The 17,007-nt window shown below is 43.9% G+C and overlaps 1 protein-coding gene across 2 annotated transcripts in view; it reads left to right on the forward strand.

The window, feature by feature from the left end:
* Positions 1 to 16,797, forward strand: part of rgl1 (ral guanine nucleotide dissociation stimulator-like 1) — a 34,406-nt gene extending 17,609 nt beyond the window's left edge. For both annotated transcript variants that reach the window (XM_020498995.2, XM_020498996.2), the window contains exons 2-17: positions 1,057 to 1,167; positions 4,346 to 4,554; positions 4,861 to 4,935; positions 5,114 to 5,307; positions 10,465 to 10,598; positions 11,028 to 11,347; positions 11,440 to 11,524; positions 11,635 to 11,724; positions 11,864 to 11,950; positions 12,173 to 12,205; positions 12,320 to 12,441; positions 12,585 to 12,674; positions 12,922 to 13,108; positions 13,314 to 13,562; positions 13,676 to 13,790; positions 13,875 to 16,797. In XM_020498995.2, the coding sequence (XP_020354584.1) occupies positions 1,057 to 1,167; positions 4,346 to 4,554; positions 4,861 to 4,935; positions 5,114 to 5,307; positions 10,465 to 10,598; positions 11,028 to 11,347; positions 11,440 to 11,524; positions 11,635 to 11,724; positions 11,864 to 11,950; positions 12,173 to 12,205; positions 12,320 to 12,441; positions 12,585 to 12,674; positions 12,922 to 13,108; positions 13,314 to 13,562; positions 13,676 to 13,790; positions 13,875 to 14,062 (2,289 nt within the window). In that variant the 3' untranslated portion in view covers positions 14,063 to 16,797. The remainder of the gene's footprint in view (positions 1 to 1,056; positions 1,168 to 4,345; positions 4,555 to 4,860; positions 4,936 to 5,113; positions 5,308 to 10,464; positions 10,599 to 11,027; positions 11,348 to 11,439; positions 11,525 to 11,634; positions 11,725 to 11,863; positions 11,951 to 12,172; positions 12,206 to 12,319; positions 12,442 to 12,584; positions 12,675 to 12,921; positions 13,109 to 13,313; positions 13,563 to 13,675; positions 13,791 to 13,874) is intronic.
* The last annotated feature ends 210 nt before the right edge of the window (positions 16,798 to 17,007 follow it).

Here is a 17,007-nt window from a genome sequence, read left to right on the forward strand (position 1 = left end):
CACTGAGTGAAGTATTTATCTCGCAGGCAGAGAGGCAGCACTGTACAGGAAACGGATGGAAAATACAGACCTTCTGGCCTGTTTTATCTCCTGCACTCGGTTACTCCTCTGTGGCACACTTTCTCTCTCTTCACCAGAGCCCATTGCCACCACACACTGTTTATTAGTGCCTGACTGTGATTGTTTGGGGTGGGTTCCCCGCATGGCCCTCTGTGCTGTGTTTTTGTTAGAACCCAAACATCTACTACACAACAGTCCCGGGCTAAGTGCCACTGACCTTAAGAGCTGGCATTTTAAGCCTGTTAACGGCTAGCTGTAACCTTTGACTCTAGCTGCCACCACTCTGTCTGGGGAGGGAGTGGACTTTGCCATTGTCCAGTTATGGCAGTGGTGGAAAGTGAGAGTTTGGACTTGCTGGAGTGCTTCTGTCCTCTAAACAGCTCCTCTTTATGGGATTGAAATTAGCTCTGGTCACTGTTACACTGCATGTGGCTGCCTTCCTCCTTGACTGGGCAGTTTTTTGATTTGAGTGAACTGCATAGCTGAGAGGCAATATGTCGCCAATATGGATTCAGAGCCAGAGAGTAGACTATATTGTGTGTGTGTGTGGAGCAGTGAGCAGGACATGTACTGTATTTCCACCAGTTCCAGGCTCTGGGAGGGAGGTTTCAGGTTGAGCCAGTCTCAGACAGGCAGGGGATTTTTGATTGTCTTTAGTCTACAGACAGTTCTTAGCTTTAGCTCTCATCTCCTGCGCTCCAGTGGCCCTCTCCAGCTCTGACCTCAGCTCTCAGAGAGGGTGAAAGGTATGGCGGTGAGGGAGACAGGCTCTCCTACTCAGTGGCACTCTGCTCAGTATGGGTTTCATTCTCTATCTCTTTCACGCTGTCCTTGAGTCATAACAAAAGTACTCCTCTTTTGTTTCTAGACACACTTCACTTATTTTTAAATGTGATACATTTTGCTACAGTTTTGGTTTGTTCAGCTTTGTTGTGGTCCTGTGTTCTAGAAGATGGTTTGTCTGTGTGTCAACAGCTCATTATGTCTCTCCCACAGAGCTCGGTGCAGGACTGGGGGGAGGAAGTGGAGGAGGGAGCAATATACAACGTGACACTGAAGAGGGTCCAGATTCAGCAGGCTGCCAACAAGGGAGCAAGATGGCTGGGGGTGAGTGGACCACTGCTCTTTCACTACAACACACTGGTTGAAAGCACGCAAACTTGTGAGAGACTTTATCTGACTCAAACAATAACCCTGATCAATGCATTGTATCTATAGACAGATTGAATCTTTCCATTGGAGAATTGATGATATAATCACTAGTTAACATGGCAACATTGGACAGATTGAATCACTTTGCAATTAGATAAGTCTATAGTTCTTTGAAAGGAGAGGGGTACAATAAGTAGTTTTGTGGATAGAGCTTGTCTGTTTCATTGTAAGATATGCAGTAATGTCAATTTGCAATTACAGGGCGTTTTAACATTTAAACTTGAATTCTCCCATTTTTGCCAACACCCTGCGCAGGCCATATAAAAACTTTTACACAAATAGCCTACTCAACTGTTTGTCAAAGTCATGTGATTTCCTGATTTGCCAGTTCCATAGAGAGAGAGAGTACTAGTGCCCAAAAGCCTGTTTTAGCACTGGCAGCGCCATTGAGGACTTTTACAATTTTGAAGTAGTCAACTGGGAGGGACTTCCTATGGGTTAAGGAAGAATCACAAAATTCCATCCATATCGTCAAGAGGGATCAGCCAATGAATTATACTCATGAATTATAGCCAGACCTTGGCTTTATACCTGTTCAAACAGCACATTCCAGGTGGCAGTATGCACCCTTTCAGTTTGTTTACCAACTCATAGAAGTAGCAGTATAAGAAAATGTACTACTTCAAAATGGAGATGGCCACTATGGCACTGCCCATGCTCGTACAGATGCCATAATGAGACTGGTGCAATGGAGCGTCCTCTAATGATCTCTGTCTGGTTCTAATTAGGTCATTCCATGTCATTTCAGCAAGCCTTGACACCCACCGTCTGATTAGGTCATTCCATGTCATTTCAACAAGCCTTGACACCCACCGTCTGATTAGGTCATTCCATGTCATTTCAACAAGCCTTGACACCCACCGTCTGATTAGGTCATTCCATGTCATTTCAACAAGCCTTGACACCCACCGTCTGATTAGGTCATTCCATGTCATTTCAGCAAGCGTTGACACCCACCGTCTGATTAGGTCATTCCATGTCATTTCAACAAGCCTTGACGCCCACCGTCTGATTTATTCTGAAATTGTTTCTGTAGTTCGAAATCGATAAGATAAGCATTCCGGAAACATTATTTTGTTGAAATATAATTTGATCTCTGATAAATTTAAGCTAATTGATTGCACCTAAATTGTCCATTTTAATTGATAGGATTAATGTAATATTCAATAATTATAGTACCTAACATCTGATTTGGACCAAACCTTTTTCTAACAATGACTAAGACATGAGGAACCCAAAGAAGTGGTCAAAAGCCATCCACGGACATCCAACACCCCACACCAATCTCACCCCAACAACAAGTGTATATAGTATCAGTCCTCTGTTTGACGACTAGTATGGAGCTCAGAGTATTGTTTATTGTTTTTTTCATCCTATGTAATGTATTCTCAGTGAACTTGTCCCCCCCACCTGTTCAGACAAATGAGTCATTAAAGTCACTGTTTAAAATGCAGACTTTTTAGCATTTTTGTCACAAATTCAATGCAAGTCAATGGTACTTATGTTAGCATTTTCTTGCAAATCATCCTAAAGTATCTAGCAATTGATTTTGTAACTCAAGGATATTAGTTAAAGATTTTTTGGGATATGAAGTGCGGAAATGCTAATATAGTTACCATTGACTTGCATTGGATTTGTGCCACAAATGCCAAAAAGCATTTGAAATTATGGCCAGGTAAACAAACCCAAAGCATGGGTTGCTGTCATACCTGGCCATAGACCATAGACTGCTTACAGGGTAAGAAAAAAAATAAGAAAACAAATGAATATGTTGTGATTTGGCTGAACTATCCCTTTAGCAATGGGGGGATTCTTAAAAAAAAAGAGTCTAATGGCAAGAACAGCACCATCTAGTGGTCAGAACATGGTATTATCAGGATGTAGGATGGGACATACACCCAACAACTTCAATTACTAATTTCTCTGAACAGGGGAAAGAAACCATCACCAAATTCACTGAGAAATCATGACATAGGATTAAGAAACAATACTCTGAGCTGCAGCGGCATACTACTTGTCAAACATAGAGAATTGATCCAATATACTCGTTGTTGTTGTCTGTGGATGGTTATTGACCACTTCTTTGGAGTCCTCATGTCTTACACATTGTTAGAAAAAATATGTTTGGTACTATAATTGTTGAATATTGAATGTTATATGAATCCTAGAAATGAAAATGGTCAATTTGTGTGCAATCAATCAGCTTAATTTCTCAGGGAAAAAAATTATATATATTTTTGTTGTTGTTGCAGGAATGCTAATCTTATCTGTTTCTAACAACCGAAACGATTTCAGAACAATCTGAGATGGTGGGTGTTGAAATCGTCTTTCTTGTGCTTTTTGAAGTGGAACGACCCAACTGCCACCATAATTCTTCTTTCCCTGCATGTTGCATCCTGTTAAAGCATATGGATGAGAACAACTACCCCACATTATCATATGGCACTATACATTTGGAGTGCTTGTTTATTGTAGCCCCTGAGTGGGAGTTCTGTATATGTGAATGTATGAGTAAGCTTATGTAAACAAGACCATGTTCTCTTGGTTGTTGGTGATTGTAATCCCTTCATTTCTTTAGTGGAAAAGCAAGATAATGTAAACAGCCAACCACAGTGCCACACTGGTGCTTTGTTTACTGTTGTGGCACTGCCCATAGAGTGCTATCTGAAGAAATGCTATACAAATGTGAATGTATGTGTTTGGTACTTGACAGTCAGTACATTTGTGGTGAGATTTTTGCCAGAGAGCAGTACTGACTTTGAGAGTGGAGAGCTACTGTGAGTTGGACTGAGTCTGCTGTCCTCTTTGCCTCCCTCTCAGCCAGAGGACAGGGTGGAGGAGGGGTGCTCCACTCTGTGATTAGAAGCAGATTGGAGAGTTTCCTGTTTTAGTGTGCTAGCAGCACCAAATATATCTCTCCTCTCTTCTAATTGTTCTCCCAGCAGACACAATACTCGGACACATCTGCTTAAGAATGAAATATAGGGTGCCTTTGTCTCAACACCTCTGTCTCTCCCTCCATTTCTCTCCCCGTTCTAATATCCTTGGTTCTTTCAATCTTGTCTGATCACAGGCTGAGGGGGACCGGCTGCCCCCTGGCCACACAGTGAGCCAGCTGGAAACCTGTAAGATCCGGAGTATCCGTGCGGGAACGCTGGAACGGCTGGTGGAGACCCTGCTGACGGCGTTCGGGGACAATGACCTCACTTACACCAGCATCTTCCTGTCCACGTACCGCGCCTTCGCCAGCACACACACCGTGCTGCAGCTGCTGTTGGACAAGTACGTCTGAGTCTGGGGGCTGTAGTGTACAGCAGAGGCTGGCAACTCCTGGTCCTAGTGGGCCCAAGTGTGTTCAGGCTTTTCTCCCAGCCATAGTGCTATAAGACCTGTTTCAAATAATTTAGCTAATCAACATGATTTTTATGAGGTCAATTTTATGTAAAAGTGTTGGTCTGTGACACACTAACTGAAGAACACTGCCGCTCTACATTGAGAGGCTAAGGAAACCTATTGGTCTCACTTCTTTTACAGACTGATGGTAGACATTGATGCTGAAATGTTATTTTATCTTGTTCTTTTTCTCAGATATGGAATTCCAGAGGATAGTGAAGGACAGATGGAGCGATGTAGACCCTCTGAAACCAAAGGAGCCGTTCGAACGTAAGATTTCTCATCTCCTACTTTCTTAGTCTGTCTGTCTTTAATTGCTTTCCATATGGATTCAAGCTGAGTTGCTGCTGGGTTGTTACTGTGTAGCTCCTCAGTCTGCCTTTCCCTCTGTCAGCAGCAGCTTGCTTCCTTGACTTTATCTCTGCCCCCCTTCCCTCCTCACCCTCAGTGCCCTGGCCTCCATCCTTCGAGTCTGGCTGGACCAGTGTCCAGAGGACTTCCAGGAGCCTCCATCTTACCCCTGCCTCCACAGAGTCATGGCCTATCTACAGAGGGCCCTGCCTGGATCGGAGCCCATTCGTAGAGCCCAGAGTCTACTGGGGCAGCTACAAGCCGAGGCCAGTCTGGATCCAGACTCCGAGGGTGGGTGAACAGTCTAAGATATCTAGTTAATTAGTACTCTATCCCTCTCCCCATCTCTTTCTCTCCATTGGGTGTGTGTGAGACACATTTGACCCTCTTCACACGCAACACCTTATTTCTCATGCATTTAAAAAAGTAGGCCTGCTGCTTTCATTTTCTGATTAATACAGTGTCTGATCCGTGCGTTAACTTTTCAATTGTGCCTCCAAATCGGCATATGCGCCTGCAATTCTACAGTTGAAGTCTGAAGTTTACAAACAACTTAGACAAATATATTTAAACAGTTTTTTTTCACAATTCCTGACATTTAATCCTAGTAAAAATTCCCTGTCTTAGGTCATTTAGGATCACCACTTTATTTTAAGAATGTGAAATATCAGAATAATAGTAGTGATTTATTTCAGCTTTTATTTCTTTCATCACATTCCCAGTGGGTCAGAAGTTTACATACACTCAATTTGGTAGCATTGCCTTTAAATTGTTTAACTTGGGTCAAATGTTTTGGGTAGGATTCCACAAGCTTCCCACAATAAGTTTGGTGAATTTTGGCCCATTCCTCCTGACAGAGCTGGTGTAACTGAGTGAGGTTTGTAGGCCTCCTTGCTCGCACACACTTTTTCAGTTCTGCCCACAAATTTTCCATAGGTTTGAGGTCAGGGCTTTGTGATGGCCACTCTAATACCTTGACTTTGTTGTCAAGCACCCCCACAACATGATGCTGCCACCCCCGTGTTTCACAGTTGATGGTGTTCTTCGGCTTGCAAGCCTCCCCCTTTTTCCTCCAAACATAACGATGGTCATTATGGCCAAACAGTTTTATTTTTGTTTCATCAGACCAGAGGACATTTCTCCAAAAAGTACGATCTTTGTCCTCGTGTGCAGTTGCAAACAGTAGTCTGGCTTTTTTATGGCGGTTTTGGAGCAGTTGCTTCTTCCTTGCCAAGCGGCCTTTCAGGTTATGTCGATATAGGACTCGTCCAGCATCTTCACAAGGTCTTTTGCTGCTGTTCTGGGATTGATTTGAACTTTTTGCACCAAAGTACATTCATCTCTAGGAGACAACACGTCTCCTTCCTGAGCAGTATGATGGCTGCGTGGTCCCAAGGTGTTTATACTTGCGTACTATTGTTTGTACAGATGAACGTGGTGCCTTCAGGCGTTTGGAAATTGCTCCCAAGGATGAACCAGACTTGTGGAGGTCTACAATTTTTTTTTCCTGAGGTCTTCGCTGGTTTCTTTTGATTTTCCCATGATGCCAAGCAAAGAGGCACTGAGTTTAAAGGTAGGCCTTGAAATACGTCCACAGGTACATCTCCAATTGACTCAAATGATGTCAATTAGCCCATCAGAAGCTTCTAAAGCTTCATTTTTTTAAATTTTCCAAGCTGTTTAAAGGCACAGTCAACTTAGTGTATGTCAACTTCTGACCCACTGGAATTGTGATAGTGAATTATAAGTGAAATAATCTGTCTGTAAACAATTGTTGTAAAAATGACTTGTGTCATGCACAAAATAGATGTCCTAACCAACTTGCCAGAACTATAGTTTGTTAACAAGAAATGCGTGGAGTTGTTGAAAAACTAGTTGTTATGACTCCAACCTTAATGTATGTAAACTTCCGACTTCAACTGTATATCATAAGCGTTGTAACTGCAGTACCTTCACCCGGGAGATCCATAATTTTCCTACCTCCACATTGTGAACCGCAGCAGATTGACGCCTGTGATTAGTTTAATGAGGGTCCAGGACCAAGGCGATTGGATGCCCGTTGGTAAAAAGAAAATGTCCCTCATGATTAGCGTGGAGCAGCTTTTCTATGGGAGCACCACGGCAGACTGGACTGGCACTTTTGTTCTCCACTGATCAAAGTTTGTGAACAACATTTTCAGAAGAGCAGCACGGCAACTTGTAGCGCTGTTTTCTACGCATTATTGTCAACAAGTGAATTTTCTGTCACTCCTGTCGCAGAATGCTTTTGACAGCATGTGATAAAATAGCCTAGCCTACTATAGTGATTGAATCCACCACTTGCATGAGCGCAGATCCATATGCTACATTATTTACTCTGTTTGCCTGCAACAACGAAAAGGCAGCGTTCAGCAGGAATCTTGGTAAGGTGACTTGATTTGTATTAAACATTATTTTGCACAAACAAATTGTGAACACAAATGTGTTTATGATTGTTGTGGGGGGACAACAATACATTGAAAGATAATTTGGGTTTGGTGTAGGGGCAGATTTAAGCTATGTCCTCTTGTCTTCAGGATATTTTAATCTCTGTTTTAATTTATTTTGTATTTTACAATAGCTGCTGTAAGTCAGAACAATTGCCATCCCCTACAATGGGCTAAAAAAGGAAAATGTGCTATGTTGAAATGCCCCTTGCCTCAAATATTCTGTTTTGTCATTTTAGTATTGTGCCCAAGATGGTAAACACAAATGGAAAATATCTTGCCTATGTAGAGTAAGATGATGGCAAGGTTTTGCAAATCAGCCTCAAAACACCTGAAGATTGATATTCATGAGATTTTTCTTGAATGTGGGCTACTGTGCAGAAATCAAATGAAGTCACATTAATATATTGAAACCCCCAGATCAGGGGTGGCCAACCCCCTTGGAGTGCTACTTCTAGGCAGGATTTTCTACGGTCCTATTTTAAAGGGATAGTTCACACAAATTAATTACATATTTACATGTTTGTTTCTTAGGGACAAGAAGAGTCTGCAATCCATCCTATGGTTAGCCACTGCCGCCAACCATTAATATTAGCTATTTTTCTTTGTATTTCCACCCCTTTTTTCATGGTATCCAATTGGTAGTTAGTCTTGTCTCATCGCTGCAACTCCCATACGGGAGAGGCGAAGGTCGAGAGCCATGCGTCCTCCAAAACACAACCCAAACACGCCGCACTGCTTCTTGACACAATGCCATCCAACCCGGAAGCCAGCCACACCAATGTGTCGGAGGAAACACACTACACCTGGCGACTGTGTCAGCATGCACGGAGCCCGCCACAGGAGTCACTAGTGCGCGATGAGACAAGGATAACCCTGCCGTCCAAACCCTCCCTAACCCGGACGACGCTGGGCCAATTGTGCGCCGCCCCATGGGAAACAATACATGGCTGGCTGCGACAGAGCCTGGACTTGAACCCAGAATCTCTAGTGGCACTGCGATGCAGTGCCTTAGACCACTGCACCACTCAGGAGGCCAATATTAGCATTTTCTAACCAAAAAACAATGTAATTCAATGTTACCTAGCTAGCATACTCTAAATTTCATGTCCAAATCATTTCAGAGTAACTTCAAACCAAGTCATTTTGAGTGTGTATTTGTGGACTACAGGAAAAGGAGGGCCAAGCATGCCCCCATTCTCATCGACGGGGCTGTAGTGGAGAAGGTCGAGAGCTTCAAGTTCCTTGGTGTCACATCAACTACAAACTATCATTTTTTACTGACTCTGAAAAACACCAAAAGAAAAGCCCAGGGTCCCTGCTCATCTGTGTGAATTTGCCTTAGGCATGCTGCAAGGAGGCATGAGGACTGCAGATGTGGCCAGGGCAATGTCCGTACTGTGAGACGCCTAAGACAGCGCTACAGGGAGACAGGACAGACAACTAATTGTCCTCGCAGTGGCAGATCACATGTAACACCTGCACAGGATCGGTATATCCGAACATCACACCTGCGGGACAGTACAGGATGGCAACAACAACTGCCTGAGTTACACTAGGCGCACAATCCCTCCATCAGTGCTCAGACTGTCTGCAATAGGCTGAGAGAGGCTGGACTGAGTGGTGGAGGCCTGTTGTAAGGCAAGTCCTCACCAGGCATCACTGGCAACAACGTTGCTTTTGGGCACAAACTCCCCGTCACTGGACCAGACAGGACTGGTAAAAAGTGCTCTTCGCTGATGAGTCGATGTTTTGTCTCACCAGGGGTGATGGACGGATTCGCTTTTATCGTGGAAGGAATGAGCGTTACACCGAGGCCTGTACTCTGGAGCAGGATTGATTTGGAGGTGGATCCGTCATGGTCTGGGGAGGTGTGTCACAGCATCATCGTACTGAGCTTGTTGTCATTGCAGGCAATCTCATCGCTATGTGTTACAGGGAAGACATCATGTGGTACCCTTCCTGCAGGCTCATCCTGACATGACCCTCCAGCATTGCAATGCCACCAGCCATACTGCTCGTTCTGTGCGTGATTTCAAGACGGGTATGTCAGTGTTCTGCCATGGCCAGCAAAGAGCCCAGATTTCAATATCATTGAGCACGCCTGGGACCTGTTGGATCGGAGGGTGAGGGCTAGGGCCATTCACCCCCCCCCCCCCCCCCCCCCCCCCCAGAAATGTCCGGGAACTTGCAGGTGCCTTGGTGGAAGAGTGGGGTAACATCTCACAGCAAGAGCTGCCAAATCTGGTGCAGTCCATGAGAAGGAGATGCACTGCGATACTTAATGCAGCTGGTGGCCACACCAGGTACTGATTGTTACTTTTGATTTTGACCCCCTCTTTGTTCAGGGACACATTATTCCACTTCTGTTAGTCACATGTCTGTGGAAATTGTTCAGTTTGTCTCAGTTGTTGAATCTTATGTTCATACAAATATTTACACATGTTAAGTTTGCTGAAAATAAACGCAGTTGACAGTGAGAGGACGTTTTCTTTTTTTGCTGAGTTTATTACCTCAATGACCTCGACTAACCTGTACCCCCGCACATTGACTCCTACCCCCTGTGTGTATGTATGTGTGTATATGCCTCGTTATTTTGTAACTTTTTTTTCTTTATTTAGTAAATATTTTCTTAAATCTTATGTTTCTTAATTGCATTGTTGGTTAAGTACTTTGCTAGTAAGCATTTCACAGTCAGTTCTACACCTGTTGTAGTTGGTACATGTGACAATGATTTTGTTTAGATTTTTTTTTTGCAAACTGTAAGAGAATCTTGAATAATAATAAAAACCATATATATATTCCACCCTGGTCATGGGCCTAAGCCATATGAAAATATGTAGAAATGCAGAAAATGAACTTTAACCCAGGTTTGAGCCAATGACATTCACGAAAGGAGATGGCTTGGAGTGCGATCTTCAAAAGTTGGCAACCCTGCAATCATGAATGAAATCATTAATCTGATCATTTCTCCTCCTCGTAGGTTTCTCTGGCGGTTTCCATGGCAACAGCTCCTTCTGCCTGGGTGAGGATGAGGAAGTGGAGATCGAGGTCCAGGAAGACTTCCTGTCATTTGATGCAGATTTGGTGGCCGAGCAGCTAACCTATATGGATGCGGTAAGAGAGGCTGGGTGGGAGTATGGGTTTCCAATGTATTTGAACAATATAGGATAAATATACATTATAAAGTAACTGTCCAGTATTACCATATTTCTATGAAAGACGACCTATAAATAATTATAATACGAGTGGAGTAGTTTTCCCTTTTAAAAATGATAATTAAGTAGGTTATAAATCAGCTTTTCTGTGTTATGGTGTGTGCGGACCCCAGCCAATGAGCCAACATGACTTCATGTTCTATGAGGAAATAGCAAGCATTTTTATGATACAAGTTTTTGCGGTGTGTTTATGCAATTTATGCTTTGGCCACATACAATATTTTGGTATGCGTTAACAGAATATTCACTTTTTTTAAAGTAATATTTTCACTGGACAGTTACTTCAAAGGATTGAATACTAATAGTGTCATTGTTTGTCTGTTTCCAGTTGTTGTTCAAGAAGGTGGTTCCTCACCACTGTCTGGGTTCCATCTGGTCCCAGAGGGATAAGAAGCAAAACAAGCACAGTGCTTCCACCATCCGTGCCACCATCACCCAGTTCAACGCTGTGGCAGCATGTGTGGTCAGCACCATACTGCACCGACGCCAGATCCGCCCGCACCTCAGGGCACGGGTCATCCAGCGCTGGATAGACGTCGCTCAGGAGTGTCGCATGCGTAAGAACTTCTCCTCGTTGCACGCCATCGTATCTGCACTGCAGTCCAACCCACTCTACAGACTGAAGAGGGCCTGGTCCTGCGTGCACAAGTGGGTCTTTCACAAGCTGAATGCATATGAACTGATTCCAGATTTAATTGCATTCCAGATTTAATTCTAACCTTTCTCTGTCATTTCCACAGAGACGGCATCTCTACGTTCGAGGAACTATCAGACATCTTCTCAGATCACAACAACTACCTGACCAGCCGAGAGCTGCTGATGAGGGTGAGACTGCTCTGGGAATGCCTGCATACCAGACATTGTGGATTTTGAGGAAGTGGTTAATTGATGATGAATTGATTGATTTTAGTAGTGATTTGATATTTCCCCTACAGGAGGGCACCTCTAAGTTTGCCAATCTGGAAGGCTGTGCTAAGGAGCACCAGAAACGCATTCACAAACGACTCCAGCTGCAGAAAGAAATGGTGAGCGATGGAGCAAGCTACAAGCCACTATGGGTTCGCGGCCCTGTTTGTTTCCTTTTCGGGAAGGGGGTAAAAGTGAGTAGCTTAGCTGTGCTTTCTGATTGGTATGTTTTAACCTATGCTTTGTCTCTCCTCCCAGGGTGCCATGCAGGGGACGATACCTTACCTGGGCACCTTCCTGACAGACCTGACCATGTTAGATACTGCTCTACCAGACCTAGTAGAGGTGAGCCTTACTGTCATCCTACTCACTCCTTCTGTTTGGGTGTAGAGAATCTGGTTGTAGAGACTTGTGTGTTGTGACCACTGTTTGCAACTAGAGCATGAGTTTCCATGAGTATGTGAGGAATTAGTTTGGCAGTTTTTGGAGAAGTCCACTGCTGTTTGTCTAGCCAGCCCAGCGTGGGATGAGAGTTCAGTCTTTCAGTGTCCTCTGTGTCTTCTGCAGGGTGGGCTCATCAACTTTGAGAAGAGACGGAGGGTGAGTGTCATTTTCAACCTGTTTCTAAACCACTAATTAGGTGATTAGGAAAAGTCATTAATGTTGGTAGTGTCAGCTCAATTGACATGATTGACATTGACCTCTCTCTTGCAGGAGTTTGAGGTGATTGCTCAGATCAAGCTGCTGCAGTCTGCGTGTAACAGCTACTGTCTGAGTGCTGACGCTGCCTTCCTGCGCTGGTTCAAGAGCCAGCCCCAGCACAGTGAGGAGGAGAGGTACAAACATCATCAATCATTCACACTATATATATATATATATATAACTAGATCAGCTCTTGCTATCCTCTCTTTCTGATTGTTTCTTAGGCTAAGTGGACTGATACCAGTGATGTCATGATTCTTTTCGGTTTCTCTTGCAGCTATGCTATGTCTTGTGACATTGAAGGAGTGGGAGACAGCAGTCCTACTTCACCCAAACCCCGCAAGAGCATGGTCAAGAGACTTAGCCTGTAAGCACACTCTAGAGGAATTATAACATATACTGTACTTGATATTTTGATTTACAATAAATCTACCCTGAATAATATAGACATTATTGTAATGGTGTAGAAATCTACAATTAGTTGTGGAGCCTTTGCCATAATATTGATGTTTTAACAGAATTCCATTTAATCATTGTTTATATTAGATCTATCTGACACATATTGGTCCTTTTTTGTTTTGTGATGTTCTTTTGTTGACTTTTTTCTCTGTCAGACTGTTTCTGGGTGTAGACTCCTCTGCAGCGAGTTCTCCGTTGAGGGAAACACCTCGGTCGCCCCCTACTGGCAGCTCTGGGGAGAGCATGGACTCAGTTAGTGTGTCGTCTAGTGACTCCAGCCCTTCAGAAAGCGATGGCATGGCCATGACCCCTATACACACCTCCGACACTCAGCAGAACAAGGTATGGCACTAAGATACTTCACTTTTTTTGCCTTGATACATTTTTGTTGTATTTATTTGGTGGGGGTTTTGCACAAGCCCTATTGTTTTATTTTCTTTCTATTCTGTGTTTTGTTTACCAATGTGTGCAAATAAATTCTTTCCAAAAGGCTGGCAATATGAAGGTCGTATATGTGCTAATTACTGTGCTTCATCGGTCTCTCCAGTTGTCCGAGTCTTCTTCCTGTACTTCTCTCCACTCCATGGATACCACCTCATCATCAGCCAGTGTTCCAGTGACCCCAGCCTCTCCCTCTCTCCCCGGGCCACCCTGCATGCACCGTCGCTCTGTCTCCCTGACACCCATGTCCCCCTCCTCCCCCCTGCCCCCGGCCTACAACACCCAGGCCCAGGACGCCTGCATCATCAGAGTCAGCCTGGAGCAGGGCAATGGCAACCTCTACAAGAGCATCCTGGTACGTCTCATGTTAAGATGTGAGATTATGAAAAATGTCTTCGAAAGTTGTTTCAGTGACCATTCATCCTGATTTTGATTTAATTTTGATATTAAAATATGTTTCCTCCCCAGTTGACGAGTCAGGATAAGACTCCAGCAGTGATTTCTAGAGCTGTGGCCAAACACAACCTGGAGAGTGAGCCTGGGGAGGGATATGAGCTGGTGCAGGTCATCTCTGACGAGAGAGGTACAACATTCTCCCTGACACTCTTTTTAGCTTCTGAGTTGTGATGATGTGAAAAAGTCACTTAAAAAAACCTTCCTTTTTCAGAGCTGGTGATTCCAGACAACGCCAACGTCTTTTACGCCATGAACACCTCAGCCAATTTTGACTTCCTGCTTCGTGTGCGAGGCAAAGCGGGGAGGCCGGTCCAGCTGAGAAGTCGCTGCGCCTCCACACTCCCCCGCGCCCAGCAGCGCTCCAGCCTGTCTCTGCGCCTCAGCAAGGTCACACTGTGACTCCCAGGACAGTGACACAAGGACTGGAGGGACCACAGACTGGAGGGGGTGGGAGACTGAGACGGAAGCATGGGGGAGTGAGTTGAAGTCAATGAAGTCAATGAGACTCTGAATATCCTATTCCCAAAACCCCTGTCCCCCAATCGGACCCCCACCTCTCAGTGCCCACATACATCCCCCAACTCCAGAAGCAGCCTGTGGCCTTCCAATCCCTGTCCCTACCACCCCCCCAACCCCTATGGACTATTATGGATGTGTAGTGGGACTTCAGTGCCATATAGAATATAGATGCCTTTGGCAGAGCGAGACAGTGCCCCCCTCCCCGCAACCTTCCGCTCTCCACATGAAGAGGTTTTGCACATGCAGGAGGAGTGACTCCTGCCCTCCATCAGTATTCAGCTTTTTTTAATCAACTCTCTTCTTTCCTGTGATGCCTGTTATGTTTCCCATTCAGAGGGAGATGGGAAGGAGAGTGAGACTGCGATGTCCAGTCCTGTTGCCTTTATTAATGATGATGAACTCCTGTGTCAGTATTAATCTGGGTGATTGATTGACAGGAGCTGTGTGATGTCACTATCTTTCTTCTTTGTTTCCTCCACCTCATTGTGTGCACTGTGTGTAACACACCGGACTGCGCTTCTAATATTCTGAGCTGTGTGACGAATACCATTATAGAGGCATTCTGATAGGTTCCTACTTGGTTTTAACAAGTCCTTTCCTTTTGAAATTGCTTAGCTGTCCTATCTCATCTGTAGGGTGTAGTGACACATAGGATGGGTCTCTATGTGAGGCCCGGATTGAGTGGCCTGCCGCGCTGATTAGCAGTCCTGATAGAGATGCACTTGTTGGTGGCTAGGTGACGTCAGGAGGTGGGAAATGGGTGGAATGCTCTTCTTCTTTTCACCTCTGCACAAAATGAAGTATAGTTTTGTTTTCCTCTGATGTTTTTTACAGGGCAGAAGAAAAAAGTATATGTATCAAACTTGGAGAGGGTTCCAAAGGACGATGTTCTTAAATGATATGTGAATTCAGATGGTCAGAAAGAAGACAGTGCCAGATTTGCTGTGCTTCATTTGGAATCGTGACAGAGGGACAGACTCCCACTCCAGTGCTCAGTGGGTGCACATTACATTAATGAGCACTGGGGCTTATTCAGGAGGGTGCAGGGTTAAGGTCTATCTGCTGAACACTCCGTCACTTATCATGTGCACTTGGGTGGAGTCAAATTTTTTAGAGCAGCACCGTTTGGCAACATGATACCCTCGCCGGTCCATGTGTTCCTAGACCCCCGATTTATAAACATTCACAAGGCTCCATTTGTGAAAAAACAAAGAATCACATTGAAAACTACCACTGTTGGCTAATTTAAAAGAAAACTAACTGCATTTTTGAATAATAGCTAAATCTAATGAAAGTTTTGGTTTGTTTTACATTACCTCATTTTGTGCCTGCCAGTTGGCTGTAGGCTAAAAATAGCAAGCTAGCCTTTCCATCTTCCCAATTTATAATTAAATAAATGCCCTGGCAAATATTCTTATACTTGCCAGTGTAACCTACAACATTATTCCAGTTTAATCTGCTGCTTGAATGTATTCGCTCCCATTTCAGCTAAAAATAGAATGTGGTCATTTTTGCTCATGGAGAAAAAGCACATGGCTAGCAGCTGTTTTACCATTTAGAAGTAGCCTAAAATCAAGTAATTACTTCGAAACAAACTGGTGCTTATTTTTAGACCAAATTGATAGATGTAGAGTTAATTATTTAGTGAAACCAGTGGTGTAGTGAATGGTAAATGTTTTGCTGGAAAATTAATTCAACGTATAAGGAGCTTGACTTTTTTCACCGCAACCCCATTTTTTTCTACCACTACAGTGTGTGAAACAGCTTTGTGCCAAAAGAGAGAGGAACAAAATCACATTTTTGGGGTTCAATTTCAACCAAGTAAATTTGGTGGTAAAATACAGCCTCATTATCTACACAACAGTGCCCCCACCCTCACAAAGGAATAATATGCTGCATTTCAACGTTTTTGTGGAGAGAATCGGCATAGCAAGCGACTAGGTAGGCTTACGTACTACAAGGAGCCGCCCATTTTGTGGTGAAAAATGACATTCAAGTACTGCGTTGCGCTCTGTTTGCGTAAACGTTCAGATGGAAATTGTCATTCGGAATAGGCAGTCATGTCTGCTCTTACAACAGTCTCAACATTACAGCCCCCTGTGCACCGAGCCTCAGCCAATCACTCACTCCCAATAGTTTGAGTCACAGACGATCTGAAGAAAAGAAATCACACCAGCCCACACTGACACTAACTCAGTTCCTCCTGTGCCCAGGCCCCTACACACACACACCTCCCACTTTAACAGAAATGTTTACTGGCTCCCACACACTGCCTAACCAGCATTAACACCACCACCCCATCGGTCACACACACACACACACACACACACACACTGAATGCTGTCCATCCTGTGCCATAAATACCTATTCTCTCCTTGCACACTGTGGTTATGTTTATAACACTCGTTCTCTAATACTGACATTCTGGTCATCTCACTGAACGCAGTGTACTGATCTGTTATTGGTCATACTAAAGGCTGGGCAAGGTTTACTCTGGTCGATTTCCTCCTATCTTGATTCTCATTCAGCACTTGTGATTTTTCTCTCATGAACTTTGTGTACTTCTTCACTGCCAAAGAATTCTCTACCTAAATAAATTATTATCATTACTATGATTTGTCTTTTTGTTTGACCTTGAACAAAAAAGATTTCCAGTGTTGAACGACAGTTCAAATTATTACTCTGTAATTACCATTTAACAATATACTTGGTCATTTCTTCACCATAAAATGTTACAATGAGATGACAAGTAACTATGAAGTCCTGTAAAGTTAGTGCACCATATAATTTGTGGGCTTTGTAAATCGTTTAAGGCATTTCTACTG

This window comes from Oncorhynchus kisutch, linkage group LG13 (genome assembly GCF_002021735.2).
Source record: "Oncorhynchus kisutch isolate 150728-3 linkage group LG13, Okis_V2, whole genome shotgun sequence".
In the NCBI taxonomy this organism is placed as follows: Eukaryota; Metazoa; Chordata; class Actinopteri; order Salmoniformes; family Salmonidae; genus Oncorhynchus; species Oncorhynchus kisutch.